At 40.2% G+C, this 15,676-nt stretch overlaps 1 protein-coding gene and 3 long non-coding RNA genes across 5 annotated transcripts; 1 reads left to right on the top strand and 3 right to left on the bottom strand.

The window, feature by feature from the left end:
- The first annotated feature begins 921 nt into the window (after nucleotides 1-921).
- On the top strand, nucleotides 922-1,479 carry LOC124201628. Its single transcript, XR_006877623.1, has 3 exons — nucleotides 922-989; nucleotides 1,100-1,360; nucleotides 1,422-1,479. It is a non-coding gene; the product is annotated as an uncharacterized LOC124201628 (long non-coding RNA).
- Nucleotides 1,480-7,702: 6,223 nt separating this feature from the next.
- Nucleotides 7,703-8,260, bottom strand: LOC124201629. The gene is made up of 3 exons (XR_006877624.1): nucleotides 8,193-8,260; nucleotides 7,822-8,082; nucleotides 7,703-7,760 (listed from the first exon to the last, which is right to left on the bottom strand). It is a non-coding gene; the product is annotated as an uncharacterized LOC124201629 (long non-coding RNA).
- A 2,857-nt stretch (nucleotides 8,261-11,117) lies between these two features.
- LOC124202403 (leucine-rich repeat and IQ domain-containing protein 1-like) lies at nucleotides 11,118-14,081 on the bottom strand. 2 transcript variants are annotated; one of them, XM_046598749.1, is made up of 7 exons: nucleotides 13,983-14,081; nucleotides 13,253-13,391; nucleotides 12,918-13,189; nucleotides 12,483-12,851; nucleotides 12,282-12,410; nucleotides 12,152-12,220; nucleotides 11,118-12,078 (listed from the first exon to the last, which is right to left on the bottom strand). In XM_046598749.1, exons 1-7 carry the CDS (start codon nucleotides 13,998-14,000, stop codon nucleotides 11,845-11,847), a joined length of 1,230 nt encoding a protein of 409 aa, XP_046454705.1. In that variant the 5' UTR covers nucleotides 14,001-14,081; the 3' UTR covers nucleotides 11,118-11,844. The 2 variants fall into 2 exon arrangements, with proteins under 2 accessions (XP_046454705.1, XP_046454706.1); XM_046598750.1 differs by lacking the exon at nucleotides 13,983-14,081 and adding an exon at nucleotides 13,720-13,915.
- Nucleotides 14,082-14,333: 252 nt separating this feature from the next.
- LOC124201611 lies at nucleotides 14,334-15,224 on the bottom strand. Its single transcript, XR_006877608.1, has 2 exons — nucleotides 14,931-15,224; nucleotides 14,334-14,793 (listed from the first exon to the last, which is right to left on the bottom strand). It is a non-coding gene; the product is annotated as an uncharacterized LOC124201611 (long non-coding RNA).
- Between the last annotated feature and the right edge of the window lie 452 nt (nucleotides 15,225-15,676).

Here is a 15,676-nt window from a genome sequence, read left to right as displayed (position 1 = left end):
GTAATATTTATATTTAAATTTATAATTGTCTAGTAAACTGTGGCGTCGTGCTGCTGTTGGGTGTTTAATCATTAATGGCTGGGTCGACCACTGGTGTACCGATGTCTTCTTGGTATGGCGGATACCAAACCGCAACGCCACCGCCTTACTACCCAAAAGCAACTTACGCAACGACCAGTTCCTGCACCGAGGTCTTCAAGTACTACACCACTAAAGCACCGGAGTTTTATAGCACAACTTACGCTGCCCCGAGCCACTACACTGACGCCATGAAGTTTTACTGTGCCCCGAGTTACTACACCACCAAGGCGACGTAGCAGGATTACGCATGCTGCCTCATCCTACTACACCGAAGCTCCTAAGTATTACTCTGTTCTCATCTACTTATTGCACCGATTTTCCTAATTACTACTCTGTTCCCAGCTGCTACACCGAGACTCCCGCTGATTACTACACCGAAGCGGCAAAGTACTACTCTGCCCCGATCTACACAACCACAACTGAGGCGGCCAAGTATTACGCTGCCCCGACTCACTGCACAGAAGCTGCTCTTTCGTACTACGTTGAACAGAAATACTACACCGATGCTCCAGTTCACTACACCACGGCCTACGCTACACCACGGCCTACGCTACACCACGGCCTACGCTACACCGCAGCCTCCAAGTACTACACTGAAGACGCCGCCTACAACAACGTATGCTGCCTAGTTTACTACACCGAGGCTCCTAAGTACTAGATCACTAAGGCGTCGGAATTCTACACGTCTATGCATGCTGCCCCTGCCTACTCCACCGAGGCCCCGCATTACTACAACACTGAAGCGCTCAAGTACTACACTACAACCTGCGCTGCCCCGAGCTACTACACCTACGTCCCGGAGTATTACTGTGCGTATAAGGAGTCGTAAGAAAAAAGAGTGCCCGAACTGCAGTGCCCTATCTGTCACCAACTGCATTCCTCATCGTGTAACCGATTCGCAATTATGGGTAAATATTCTTTTTCTATTTGTTAATATGCCTGTTAATATTTAATAACTATGGCGTCGTGCTCCTGTTGGCTGTTGTATCGTTGATGGCTGGGTTGACTGCTGGTGTAGCGATGTCTCCTTGGTATGGCGGAAACTGAACCGCAACGACGCCGCCTTCCTACACAACTAACGCAACAACCAGTTCCTGCGCCGATGTCTTCAAGTACTACACCACCAAAGCACCGGAGTTTTATAGCACAACTTACGCTGCCCCGAGCCACTACACTGATGCCCTGAAGTATTACTCTCCCTGAGTTACTACTCCATCTAGGCGACGGAGTTCTACATGACTACGCATGCTGCCACATTCTACTACACCGAGACTTCTAAGTATTACTCTGTTCTCAGCTACTTATTGCAACGATTTTCCTAAATGCTACTCTGTTCCCAGCTGCTACACCGAGGCTCCCGCTGATTTCTCCACCAAGACGGTCGAATACTACACCGAAGCGGCAAAGTACTTCTCTGCCCCGATCTACACAACCACAACTGAGGCGGCCAGGTATTACGCAGTCCCGACTGGCTACACACAGGCCGCTCTTTCGTGCTACGTTGAACAGAAATACTACACTGATGCTCCAGTCTACTACACCACGACCCACGCTACACCTAGCTTCAACACCGCAGCCTCCAAGTACTACACCGAAGAAGCCGCCTATTACACAACTACGTACGCTGCCTAGTTTACTACATCGACGAATTTAAGTATTGCCCTGCTCCAAACTACCAAACTTAGGTTCATATGTATTGCAATTTTTATGACTATCACCACTGCTCCGACCTACCTAAGTTCTGAAGTATTTCTCTGTATTTGTGAAAGATTGCTGAAATACAAGATTGATTTTTAAATTACAAGTGCATGTTTCTATTTTCTCCTTAAATACCTTCTCCTGCTGACAATTGCAAACTTGAAACTTGAACTTTGTAAACTTAATTGTTCTTGCCAAATACACTGATAAAAATTCAAACTCTTTTACATTTCAATAATATTTAAACTCTTCCCTTTTTATAAACTCGAAGATTGAAAGTCCAACAACCAAATTCTATTAAAAATTCAAAGTCCACACACCTATTTTTCTGCTAAGTCCAGACTTGTTTTTGAAAAAAAATTTAAAAAAATTCCCCTTACGAGATTTTCAAAAATTTATCGCGAAAAAGATTGATACGAATATTTTATTGCATACAAAATTTATTTTTATAACATTTTACATACATCATATACATTTTTCCTGTGGCCCCCAGGAGGGGGGGCCTGTCGCTTTCTCTACCGCGATAATAACATGTTGCAAGTTATATGCAAATTATTATTTGTTTGGCGCAGAAAGCTTGTTTTATCTAGCAGTTCTCGACTGTTTCAAACCTGACATTGATCAGGTTGCCTCAGTCGTATACTGCATGATTGAATGAACTCAAAAGACAACAGATCAAAATTTTAAAGCAGCATCACGAAATATAACTGGCAGAGCAATTTCATATGGCATGGATGAAAACACAAACACAAAAATTTTTAAATCAGGAACCCAGTTGCAACAGCTCAGCTACAACAGCACAGCAACTCCTGGATTACACTGCAACTGCATACAAAGGCTCAATCTGTCTTCGTCACACTTTCACCATTTGGCTGCAACAAGGTAACCACCAGCGTTAAAGAAGTGTTTGTTATACCTGTTCAAGAAAACAAAATTAGTTTCGAGAAACACAACTGTGTACATATGCATACTCATTATAACAAAAGAAAACAAAGAGTAACAGAAAACTATGCAGACTAACAGAATAACTTTGATATCTGATTCAAACTTTCTATAGAAGCAGAGCAAATCGGTCTACTCTCTAGTCATGTTAACCAAATCTGTAGTACTTTAGCAAGACATTTGATCAAAATAATTACTTTTTTCTGTTGCATGAGATGAGACGTACGCCTAAGAAGAGGCAGCGAGACACACGAGGCACGCCATTTCGGAAATGTACAGGCACTTCCAAGTCTGAGTTGAATGATTTGGCAAATTAGTTTCAACGTGCTAAATCACCTGTAAATTTTCAAATCAACATTTTACATTCAGTAACAATAGAAAATTAACAATAAATACCTTTTAATTTTCATCGTGAGGAGCGTGACAGCCAACAACCTACTTCAACTGCGTCTTGGAACAAAATGGCCGCTAAACGTCCCTGAAGACACTCGCGCAGTCGCGCTACCTGGTGGATATCATTCATTCATCATTCATAAGTATTTTTCTGAATGTTAAACACGAGCAGTAGGTAACCATTAACTTTAATGGATGAATATTGGAATATTTATTGACATATTTCCTTTAGATTCAACATGACTAACTGCTAACTAGGGTAAAGTACCTAATTCGGGACAGGCCCGAAAATTTCTTATTTGGGACGAAATAACATTTTTCAGTTTAAAACAAAAACTAACCCGAGTTTCGATAAGAAAAGTTGCTGAAATTAAAGAAAATGAACGGATCTACGTTTATATACAACTATGTCAATGTAGCTGTACAAATTTTAAAGATATGACAAAAAATATATTGGGAAAAAGGACTTAGAAAAAAGCTAGATTTGGGACGTTTGCAATCTTGCAATCTTAAGATATTTAGGGGTTATTTTGAGCTGAATTTAGTCTTAAAATAAAGAGCTCGACAGAATCTTTAGATTCAATGCATAGAAATGCAAGAAAAATAAAGAAATTTCCATCAAATCGAACTTGAAGCTTGCTGGCGATAAATCCCATAACACAAAATCGGGACACCCAAGTACACAAAATCGGGACAGTATAATGTACGCAAGATGGCACTAGTTGAACTGTCAAAATCAGGGTTTTACTATCTAACTTCTAAGTTCCGTCCTGGACGACACTTATTGTGAGGTCGAATATTGATGATGAAAGTTTTTTTCATTACGTCTTTTATGATTTTGTATAAGAGTCTTGCCCCTAATTGTTAATTCTATATAATTTTGTTAAGACACTTTCCAAAAAATTCTTGTGGCACAGTGGGTTGAGTGACTCTACTAAGAATCGCATTTATAAACTCTCAGTCGTGGGTTCAAATCCAAGGCATTTTTGATATTATTTCGGAAATCGCCTCAGGGCTGTCCCGAATTTATAGCACAGTAAGGATACCCGTAAAATTAATTCTGCGTGTTCTATCCTACGATTTGCATCATACATTGAAGAGATCGCCCTATTTTTGTATGTTCCCATGGCTCAGTGGTTAAAGTGGCTGCCTGGGAATCGGATTATCTTTCTTGGTCGTTGGTTCGAATCTCGGGTAAGGCATTTTTTGAGATATTTCGAATATCGCCCAAGGGGTGTCCCGAATTTATAACACAGGGGTTAGCTAAAAGCCATAGCCATAGCCAGTAGTGTACCCGTATGTAAAAATAATTCGACAGGCAACATAATCTCCCCGATGTAGAAGACTTTCGTTGTTCTCATGGCTCAACGGGTTAATTGCTGACATAGATGACATTTTCATTGAATGTCGTTTTCAGCCCCGTGTTCAAATTCAAAAGATAATTTCGATAGACTTCAGATTGAAATATTTTTTAAAAATAACCAAAGTAAGATTCGAACACAGAACCAAACCAAAAATTTTGTAAGAGACAGGCACTAAACCACTGTGTCAATACAACATATCGATATTGTTCGAACTCTTTTATGTAAGATAAAAACCAATGAGAAGTGGCCGTCGAATTAATTTTACGGGTATCCTTACTGTGCTATAAATTCGGGACAGCCCTAAGGCGTTTTTCGAAATAATTTTAAAAATACCTTTCCTGGGATTTGAACCAATAATCAAAAGTATAACGTGGTTCCCAGCCAACGACTGAACCCACTGTGCCATCGGAATACGACAATATGTGATGAACTCTTCAACAGATGATGAAAACCAAAGGGAAATGACCGTCAAATTTATTTTACGGGTATCCTTACTGTGCTATAAATTCGGGACAGCCCTAAGGCGTTTTTCGAAATAATTTTAAAAATACCTTTCCTGGGATTTGAACCAATAATCAAAAGTATAACGTGGTTCCCAGCCAACGACTGAACCCACTGTGCCATCGGAATACGACAATATGTGATGAACTCTTCAACAGGTGATGAAAACCAAAGGGAAATGACCGTCAAATTTATTTTACGGGTATCCTTACTGTGCTAGAAATTCGGGACAGCCCTGAGGCGATATTCGAAATATTTTAAAAAATGTCTTACCCGAGATTCGAACCAACGACCAAGAAAGATAATCCAATTCTCAGGCAGCCACTTATCCACTGAGTCATGGGAACATACAAAAATAGGGCGATCTCTTCAATGTATGATGCAAATCGTAGGATAGAACACGCAGAATTAATTTTACGGGTATCCTTACTGTGCTATAAATTCGGGACAGCCCTGAGGCGATATTCGAAATATTTTAAAAAATGCCTTTCCTGGGATTTGAAACATGAACAAAAAACAGTAACGGTTTCGTTATCCGTCACTCAATCCAACGTGCCATGAAACACTGTCGAAAATGATCTCTTGTGTAATACCGTTGACAATAGTCGTGCAATTCGGAATAAGAGGGATGCTGACAGTCAAATATGTTGATTAACGTTTATTCATATAAAGACACTTTTAGATGTGAAGGGAGTCGAACCCTAACCTGTTGTACGTGAGATTGATAGGTCAACATGCTATCCGTAAGACCAATCGTGTGTTTTGATTTCTGTTTTCATTACTGTCAAAAAGTGGTTGTTGCTACACAACCAACGGTAGATGGCGCTGGCGACTGTCCCGCATTTGGTTTCTTTGTCCCATACTTTTTATCGGTGTCCCGACTTAGGAAGGTGTTCGGCCTATACTAAAGCATGCGAAACGGCAATAGCCAAAAAGTGTCCCGAATTAGGAACAATACCCTAAATAAGTGGATGAATCCACCAGGTAGCGCGAGTGTCTTCAGGGACGTTTAGCGGCCATTTTGTTCCAAGACGCAGTTGAAGTAGGTTGTTGGCTGTCACGCTCCTCACGATGAAAATTAAAAGGTATTTATTGTTAATTTTCTATTGTTACTGAATGTAAAATGTTGATTTGAAAATTTACAGGTGATTTAGCACGTTGAAACTAATTTGCCAAATCATTCAACTCAGACTTGGAAGTGCCTGTACATTTCCGAAATGGCGTGCCTCGTGTGTCTCGCTGCCTCTTCTTAGGCGTACGTCTCATCTCATGCAACAGAAAAAAGTAATTATTTTGATCAAATGTCTTGCTAAAGTACTACAGATTTGGTTAACATGACTAGAGAGTAGACCGATTTGCTCTGCTTCTATAGAAAGTTTGAATCAGATATCAAAGTTATTCTGTTAGTCTGCATAGTTTTCTGTTACTCTTTGTTTTCTTTTGTTATAATGAGTATGCATATGTACACAGTTGTGTTTCTCGAAACTAATTTTGTTTTCTTGAACAGGTATAACAAACACTTCTTTAACGCTGGTGGTTACCTTGTTGCAGCCAAATGGTGAAAGTGTGACGAAGACAGATTGAGCCTTTGTATGCAGTTGCAGTGTAATCCAGGAGTTGCTGTGCTGTTGTAGCTGAGCTGTTGCAACTGGGTTCCTGATTTAAAAATTTTTGTGTTTGTGTTTTCATCCATGCCATATGAAATTGCTCTGCCAGTTATATTTCGTGATGCTGCTTTAAAATTTTGATCTGTTGTCTTTTGAGTTCATTCAATCATGCAGTATACGACTGAGGCAACCTGATCAATGTCAGGTTTGAAACAGTCGAGAACTGCTAGATAAAACAAGCTTTCTGCGCCAAACAAATAATAATTTGCATATAACTTGCAACATGTTATTATCGCGGTAGAGAAAGCGACAGGCCCCCCCTCCTGGGGGCCACAGGAAAAATGTATATGATGTATGTAAAATGTTATAAAAATAAATTTTGTATGCAATAAAATATTCGTATCAATCTTTTTCGCGATAAATTTTTGAAAATCTCGTAAGGGGAATTTTTTTAAATTTTTTTTCAAAAACAAGTCTGGACTTAGCAGAAAAATAGGTGTGTGGACTTTGAATTTTTAATAGAATTTGGTTGTTGGACTTTCAATCTTCGAGTTTATAAAAAGGGAAGAGTTTAAATATTATTGAAATGTAAAAGAGTTTGAATTTTTATCAGTGTATTTGGCAAGAACAATTAAGTTTACAAAGTTCAAGTTTCAAGTTTGCAATTGTCAGCAGGAGAAGGTATTTAAGGAGAAAATAGAAACATGCACTTGTAATTTAAAAATCAATCTTGTATTTCAGCAATCTTTCACAAATACAGAGAAATACTTCAGAACTTAGGTAGGTCGGAGCAGTGGTGATAGTCATAAAAATTGCAATACATATGAACCTAAGTTTGGTAGTTTGGAGCAGGGCAATACTTAAATTCGTCGATGTAGTAAACTAGGCAGCGTACGTAGTTGTGTAATAGGCGGCTTCTTCGGTGTAGTACTTGGAGGCTGCGGTGTTGAAGCTAGGTGTAGCGTGGGTCGTGGTGTAGTAGACTGGAGCATCAGTGTAGTATTTCTGTTCAACGTAGCACGAAAGAGCGGCCTGTGTGTAGCCAGTCGGGACTGCGTAATACCTGGCCGCCTCAGTTGTGGTTGTGTAGATCGGGGCAGAGAAGTACTTTGCCGCTTCGGTGTAGTATTCGACCGTCTTGGTGGAGAAATCAGCGGGAGCCTCGGTGTAGCAGCTGGGAACAGAGTAGCATTTAGGAAAATCGTTGCAATAAGTAGCTGAGAACAGAGTAATACTTAGAAGTCTCGGTGTAGTAGAATGTGGCAGCATGCGTAGTCATGTAGAACTCCGTCGCCTAGATGGAGTAGTAACTCAGGGAGAGTAATACTTCAGGGCATCAGTGTAGTGGCTCGGGGCAGCGTAAGTTGTGCTATAAAACTCCGGTGCTTTGGTGGTGTAGTACTTGAAGACATCGGCGCAGGAACTGGTTGTTGCGTTAGTTGTGTAGGAAGGCGGCGTCGTTGCGGTTCAGTTTCCGCCATACCAAGGAGACATCGCTACACCAGCAGTCAACCCAGCCATCAACGATACAACAGCCAACAGGAGCACGACGCCATAGTTATTAAATATTAACAGGCATTTTAACAAATAGAAAAAGAATATTTACCCATAATTGCGAATCGGTTACACGATGAGGAATGCAGTTGGTGACAGATAGGGCACTGCAGTTCGGGCACTCTTTTTTCTTACGACTCCTTATACGCACAGTAATACTCCGGGACGTAGGTGTAGTAGCTCGGGGCAGCGCAGGTTGTAGTGTAGTACTTGAGCGCTTCAGTGTTGTAGTAATGCGGGGCCTCGGTGGAGTAGGCAGGGGCAGCATGCATAGACGTGTAGAATTCCGACGCCTTAGTGATCTAGTACTTAGGAGCCTCGGTGTAGTAAACTAGGCAGCATACGTTGTTGTAGGCGGCGTCTTCAGTGTAGTACTTGGAGGCTGCGGTGTAGCGTAGGCCGTGGTGTAGCGTAGGCCGTGGTGTAGCGTAGGCCGTGGTGTAGTGAACTGGAGCATCGGTGTAGTATTTCTGTTCAACGTAGTACGAAAGAGCAGCTTCTGTGCAGTGAGTCGGGGCAGCGTAATACTTGGCCGCCTCAGTTGTGGTTGTGTAGATCGGGGCAGAGTAGTACTTTGCCGCTTCGGTGTAGTAATCAGCGGGAGTCTCGGTGTAGCAGCTGGGAACAGAGTAGTAATTAGGAAAATCGGTGCAATAAGTAGATGAGAACAGAGTAATACTTAGGAGCTTCGGTGTAGTAGGATGAGGCAGCATGCGTAATCCTGCTACGTCGCCTTGGTGGTGTAGTAACTCGGGGCACAGTAAAACTTCATGGCGTCAGTGTAGTGGCTCGGGGCAGCGTAAGTTGTGCTATAAAACTCCGGTGCTTTAGTGGTGTAGTACTTGAAGACCTCGGTGCAGGAACTGGTCGTTGCGTAAGTTGCTTTTGGGTAGTAAGGCGGTGGCGTTGCGGTTTGGTATCCGCCATACCAAGAAGACATCGGTACACCAGTGGTCGACCCAGCCATTAATGATTAAACACCCAACAGCAGCACGACGCCACAGTTTACTAGACAATTATAAATTTAAATATAAATATTACATTATAACAAGCACACATAAACAAAAGAAGGATTGATAGACCACACTCTTTGTAAAAGACAGAATATTTACCCATAGATGCGAACTGACAGACAGAGCTCTGCAGTTGTTGCCGTGTCGGAGATGCTCCCTCAACTGATTTACCTGCGCCTTTTCTCTCTCGTTTTATACGATTTTTTGATCACCCTCACCTCATAAGCCTTGCGGCTATTGCAGCTGCTTAAAAATGATGAAACACGTCCCGTTCTCACCCAACCTCTACACCACTGGTATGATACGTTTTATGTAATGATTTCCGTGACCTTCGAATGTGAAGGAAAGGCGGACTGCCCTTTCCTTTTGCAGGATGAAGTTTCTGGGGATGGGTCTACAACAGCCAATATCAAAATGAATACCAAATGGTTATGTAACACATCCCGTTCTCACCCAACCTCTACACCACTGCATGACGCGTTTTAAATAATACTCTCCGTGACCTTCGATTATGAAAGACATGCAAACTGGCCTTTCCTTCTGCATTTTGACGTTGCTGGGGGATGGGTCTACATCTACAACAACCAATATCAAAATGAATACCAAATGGTTATGAACACGTGTCGTTCTCACCCAACCTCTACACCACTGCATAGCACGTTTTACGTAATGATCTCCGTGACCTTCGAACGTCCAACTGGCCTTTCCTTTTGCAGGGGATGGGTCTACAAAAACCAATATCAAAATGAATACCAAATGGTTATGAAGCATATAATGAAGCAACATGTCCCTTTCTCACCCAACCTCTACCCCGTCGCATGACACGTTTTACGTTATGATCTCCGTGACCTTCGAGCGTGAAGAAAATGCAAACTGGCCTTTCCTTCTTTAAGTTGACGTTGCTGGGGATGGGTCTACAATAACCAAAATCAAAATGAATACCAAATGGCTGAGCCTTGCGGCTATTGTACCTGCTTGAAAATGATGCAACGCGTCCAGTTCTCACCCACCCTCTACACCACCGCATTGACAGTTTTACGTAATGATCTACGTAACCTTCGAAAATGAAGGACATGCAAACTGGTCTGCAGGTTGAACTCTACACTGGTAATTGAAAAATAATTAATAAACACTGCATCAGTTGGAACATGTTGAAAATATATCTAAATTTAACTTAAGACATTATAAAGTAACGGAAGAGTGCACATAGAGAAAAACTAATTGAATTGATACGAAACTCCATGTAAAAAAACTAAAAGTTTACTCATTTATTATTGCGAGTCGGAAGAATGCAGTTGATGGCTGGACTTTCGTTGTCGGTAACTTTCTGTTCACTAGGCCTACGAGCCATATGAACGGAGTAAAGTAGAATTAAGCAGTTACTTAAATTTGTTAAGCTATGTAAGAGATTTCACGGACTCTAAAAGGGTAAACAAGCTTACCCAATTACAAAAAAAAATGGGGTAAATGATGAAAATGCAATCACATATAAAAACCACATCTTAAGATTTTACGTAAATAAATGACACCAAAATTAAACAAAGGGATCTACTCTCTGGTCTTCAATTAGGAAATTAATAAACACATTAAAATTTAAATAAATACTTAAAACAAGCCTGACAACAATAGGAAGAGTAGGACGAACGATCATCTTCTAGTTCTAGCGTACATAGAGTGACGACACATAATTAATCTCAACATTATCTTCGTCTCAAACATGACGTACATCAAATTCTACCCTACCGAGTAAAACAGCCGGCACGTCGGAAGTTTATGAATAAAAAATTCAATTCGTGAAAAGGTCTGCATCATCAAATAGCAAAAGTCTGGATTTGGTCAGGAACGTTCAGGGAAAATTTCGATTAAGGGTGATTTTGGCTTGGGTTTACTTTCTATTGACATACGAAACTGAATGGGAATTTAACGAGGATCTCAAAAATCAGGTTCGTTTGACACAAACGAAATCTAGAATATGTTATTGTATTCGTATTATTCCTTATAAAACTTACTGGACAGGACAACGTAATAAGCCAAAACCATTAACAGAAAAATTTTTACAGAAAAGATTAGACACATTATTGGCAATCAATACGAAACAATCTGCTAAGTTTAATATTATGATGGGACATTTAATTTTTTTTTTGCGAAGACTTAAAATCGGGCCAAGATTTGGTATCAGCTTAGTTGCAATACGTAGTATTACCGAGTTTACTAAATTAAAAAAAAAAAAAAAGTTGCAAACCGAAATTTCTATTGGGAATCAGACATAACACCTGGTTTGGACAAACTTTTTTCTGTTTCCTTATCCTGTTTCTTTCCTTTTTTTGTTAAAATAAAAAATATTAGGCCTACCAAGATTTTAAAAGTGCTTCTCAACTAATTACGAAAATTTATTTTTCTGGCTTTTTCCGACTCCTTATTCCATGAACAACAGACTTAGAGAAATACTTAGAGTAATACTTAGAGAAATAATTTACTTTTTAACGACCTTCTTTTTCCAACGACCTTTGCCCGGCTAAAGGTATTAAAATAAAAAAGACTGAGCTTAGAATGAGCTTTCAACGAATACAGCTGGGACTGGAGCTAATTTGATGATCACGGCTGAAATTGATTGACAGGAGGATGGGAATCTCTTTCCCAACGATTTCCCCGTTTCTTGTCACTTGAAACACTTTTGCTACGACTAATGTTCTAACTTTTTTCTTGTTTAACAACCGAATGGATTTGGTTGCCATTGACTGAAGATACTGGCGTACGCAGGACACTGCTACCAAAAAATGAAGGGTGGGTATGAAGGTTATTTGAACAAATTTCGTTCAATGCGATGGACTCCTTGTCGCTGTTTCCTTCAACTTGTTCGATTTTTATTCGAGTCAGGAAGGGATAGAGAATTGAAGAACTGTTTTGCTGTCCAGACGAGGATTGCTATTGAAAACAAGAAAAATCTTTATCAATAGTAGATGGAAATTTCTAAGTTGCCCATCGTCGAGTTACTTACCAATTGCATTTGCACACCGATAGATCGAGTCGTCTTAGATGGCGGAATCATGGATTTTAGTTTGATCACCTGCAAAAAAATAAATCAATACTGTTTTTGACATTCAAAACCTATAGATTTTAATAATAACCTCTTGGTTTAATTCAAGAATCATACTATGAAAGGTTTCTTCCCTTCCTTTACACATGTCCAGTTCTAGCTCAGTTTTCGTATATTTCTCACACATTTCAATGTGTCTGATGGCGACCTTTTCTAATTCCTACATAAAGGGAGGAGAAACGCTCTGTAAATCCATGCGCAACATTGTTAGTTTGTCCAAACTAGACTGTACCTCTCTGGACAGTTTCTTCACAGATGCCACTACTTCAGACTCGGATTGGTCATTGGAGGGAAGCGTCAAATTGGCTTCAGAAGGGGTCGGTGTAAAGTCTAGAAGAGAATCTTCGTCGCTAGATATGGCCTCGTACAAGTCATTGGTAACTTCGCCGTTCTGGGAGTTAGGGGAAGAAGGGGCTACCCAAGTATCATCAATTAATTTTGTTCGTGTGGCCTTGAGAGCTACCCAGGTAGCAATATCCTTGAATTTACTGTCATCATATGCGTTTCTGGCAAATCTTTTAGATGCATAAGCACGTTTAACTCGTTTGTAAGCCGGGGAAGGTGGATTAATGTAGTTCTCTGCATGTTTTTTAATGTTGCCCTAGAATATAAAATTTGAGTGTAATAATTTACTTGATTAAAAATATCAAGATCATTTGTAGCAAACCTTCCTTCTTCTTCTTTCTTCTTTTTTCCTTTTTTCTTCTTTTTTTCTTCTTCTCTCTTCTCTAACCCGTTTCTTTTCTTTCTTTTTTCTTCTCCTCTCTTGAATTTCTTTTTTCTTAACTTGACTTTCTGTTGAACTTGAAGACAGTTCCCCACTGCTTAAAACGGAAGTAGTAAAATCATCTTTTGTTTGAGAATTTTGTTGCTTGGTTTGATTATTGGAAAAATTATAGTTCATTTGACACTCCTGAGTGGAGAAGTTCAATTTCAATCCTGGATAAAGAAGATGAAAATTATAATAAGGCTTAGACAAAGGCTGAATATTTAAATAAATACTCGAATTCCATGTTTCAGTGGAGGAAACCACATGGTGAGTTGATAAATTTGCCATCTCAGTCAGTGGGTTGAATTGGGAAGCGCAGTAGAATGAACCAACTAAATCTCTAACCAGTAGCCAGTCATCTTGACATGGTCCCTGTAGTTGTATTATCACTTAATTCCACTAAATAGTTATCTAAAATTCGGATGACATCAGACAAGTGCATCTAGGGTGATTGACAATCTGGCCAGGATTAGTTGCGATGTAATGTCAGCATCAGATCATCTGATCAGATGAGAAAACAAATTGTGATGAAATGCTTTTCATAAATATTGGTAAATTGCTAATCTGGTTTAAACAGCGGTTCGCGAAGTGACTCAAATGAGAAGTAGATTCAGTTTTCATCACACTCTCACCAACATAGGCAAAGAAACGCTGCCAACTGCATACAAAGAGGGTACAGAGTTGGATTTACAAAAATTACCAACAAATCCACAGCGTTGTTCCCAAGACTACTGGAGATTAGGAAAAGCAACTATCGTTAATCAAACTAGATGTTTTTGTTACTATGTCTAGAATCCCAAATACGCAAATATCATTTGAAATAACGAAGAATAATCACAACGTTAGTACAGTGTCCACGTGTCGGTCATCAACTGTTTGAGCAAGATTCTAATATCGTCTGCATCTACAATCACGTCATCACGAGCTCACGAACAAATGACGATCACAAAGCGAGGAACTTACTTCAACCAGCTTCAACATGAGCGGGATAATGTGAAATAGCTCTTCATGGCGAAAAATATTAAAATTATAATTCAGATGGAAATGTAAAATACTGCAGGATAGAACATCTTTCTCATTTCTACGTTCTTAAGGTGCTAACATAGCTCATTGACTCATTGTTTAGTCTCTTGGCAGGATGTCAATAAAAACTCACCTTTGTCACAATTTATTACTCATAACACAGAAAACTGTATTAAGAATTTTAAAAACAAAATTTAAAAAAAAAACCTGATTAAGACAAACCTGACCTAAGATAAACATGGCACTATTTCCTAAATCACAACAGTAGAAAGCTAGTTAGGCCTACAAGAATTGACGGTTATAGTGCAAGTAATTTATTTCCGGGAAGCAATTCAAACATATGAAATTGTCAACTAAATTGCACTGAATCTACTTTTGTTGGCTTGAATCCTAAAGGAATGCAATCTTGGACTTCCTTCACATGCAAGCAGAATGATGAGTGTTATTGATCAAATTGTTATTTATCCTCCTTGATAGGCCGGCTTATTAGGATTACTGCGGTAGCGCAACAGAGGCAAAGTAGGGCAATTTAGATGAATACGTTGATTCACTTGCATTATGTGATAGCGGGAATGTGTTTGTTGCATAAGCAACTCACGGACATGCCTTGCCCTTATTTCAAATCGGTCAATTTGATCATTTATTCTTCGTTGTCGGTCGTCGTTTTCATGTTGTCTAATTATTCTTTCCACGTCAAACCGGCGATTATTTATTTGTCTGTTGGTTCTTCGGTCCTCCATCTCTCGGTGAACTGTAAAATAGGAAAAATAAAATTATTAATCTGGAAACAACATAGCCAGTATGAAGATAAAATGTCCGTTACCTGTAAGCGTTTAAATGAAACTGAAGGTGCAAGAAGGCTGTAGTAGCATAAATATATATACGTACCCATTAATTTCTCAGACGCGTAGTTCGTCGTGTCTAGATAATCACCATGCAATTAAACCTTGGCCAGACCTTGATCTGGGATTACTCAGATTACATAGTTAAGAAAGGTCACCAGAAAAGAGGAGGTCAAGTTCTTTTGCTTTCGGTGTGGGAAATCACAAAATCCCACGCAGGTATAAATCCACTTAAAATCACCAAGATAAACCAAGATTAACCAGGAGGTGCCGGTGTGGCGTCAGGTCCCTCTTGATGTTGTCTTTTTTTGTGTGTGTGTGTGTCGTGACTGTCGTCTGCTTGACGATTGAAATAAAACAAATGGAAAGCAGATGGCAGTACGTACGTACGACACCAACTATAGGGGGTGGTGGGTGGCCCCTCCCCAGTAGAAAAAACACCTCCTCGTCTTATCGCCCCTCCAAAAAACCAGCCCCCCGCAAAAAAGAGCCCCCTCCCACCCACCACCCTAAAAAACCGACCCCCTTCCCAGTCTCCTACCCACCCGGGCACCCCCTGCCAAAAAAATCGACCCCTTCCCCCAATCCGAACCGCAAAAACGAAAAAAGCGGTTTAATCGCCGGCGCTCACGATCCGCTGAACAGATCGTGATGATTTTCACATCCAATTATTCGTCTCAACAACCTTGACTACACCCACCCAGAACGGACAAGATCTTTGTAAAAAAAAACCACGAAACCCGCCAGTTGTCCAAAAAACCGACGAAAACCCAGTCCCAATAACACCCCCCA

The sequence above is a fragment of the Daphnia pulex genome, chromosome 9 (genome assembly GCF_021134715.1).
Source record: "Daphnia pulex isolate KAP4 chromosome 9, ASM2113471v1".
NCBI lineage: Eukaryota > Metazoa > Arthropoda > Branchiopoda > Diplostraca > Daphniidae > Daphnia > Daphnia pulex.
This window is presented reverse-complemented; position numbering and strand designations above follow the sequence as displayed.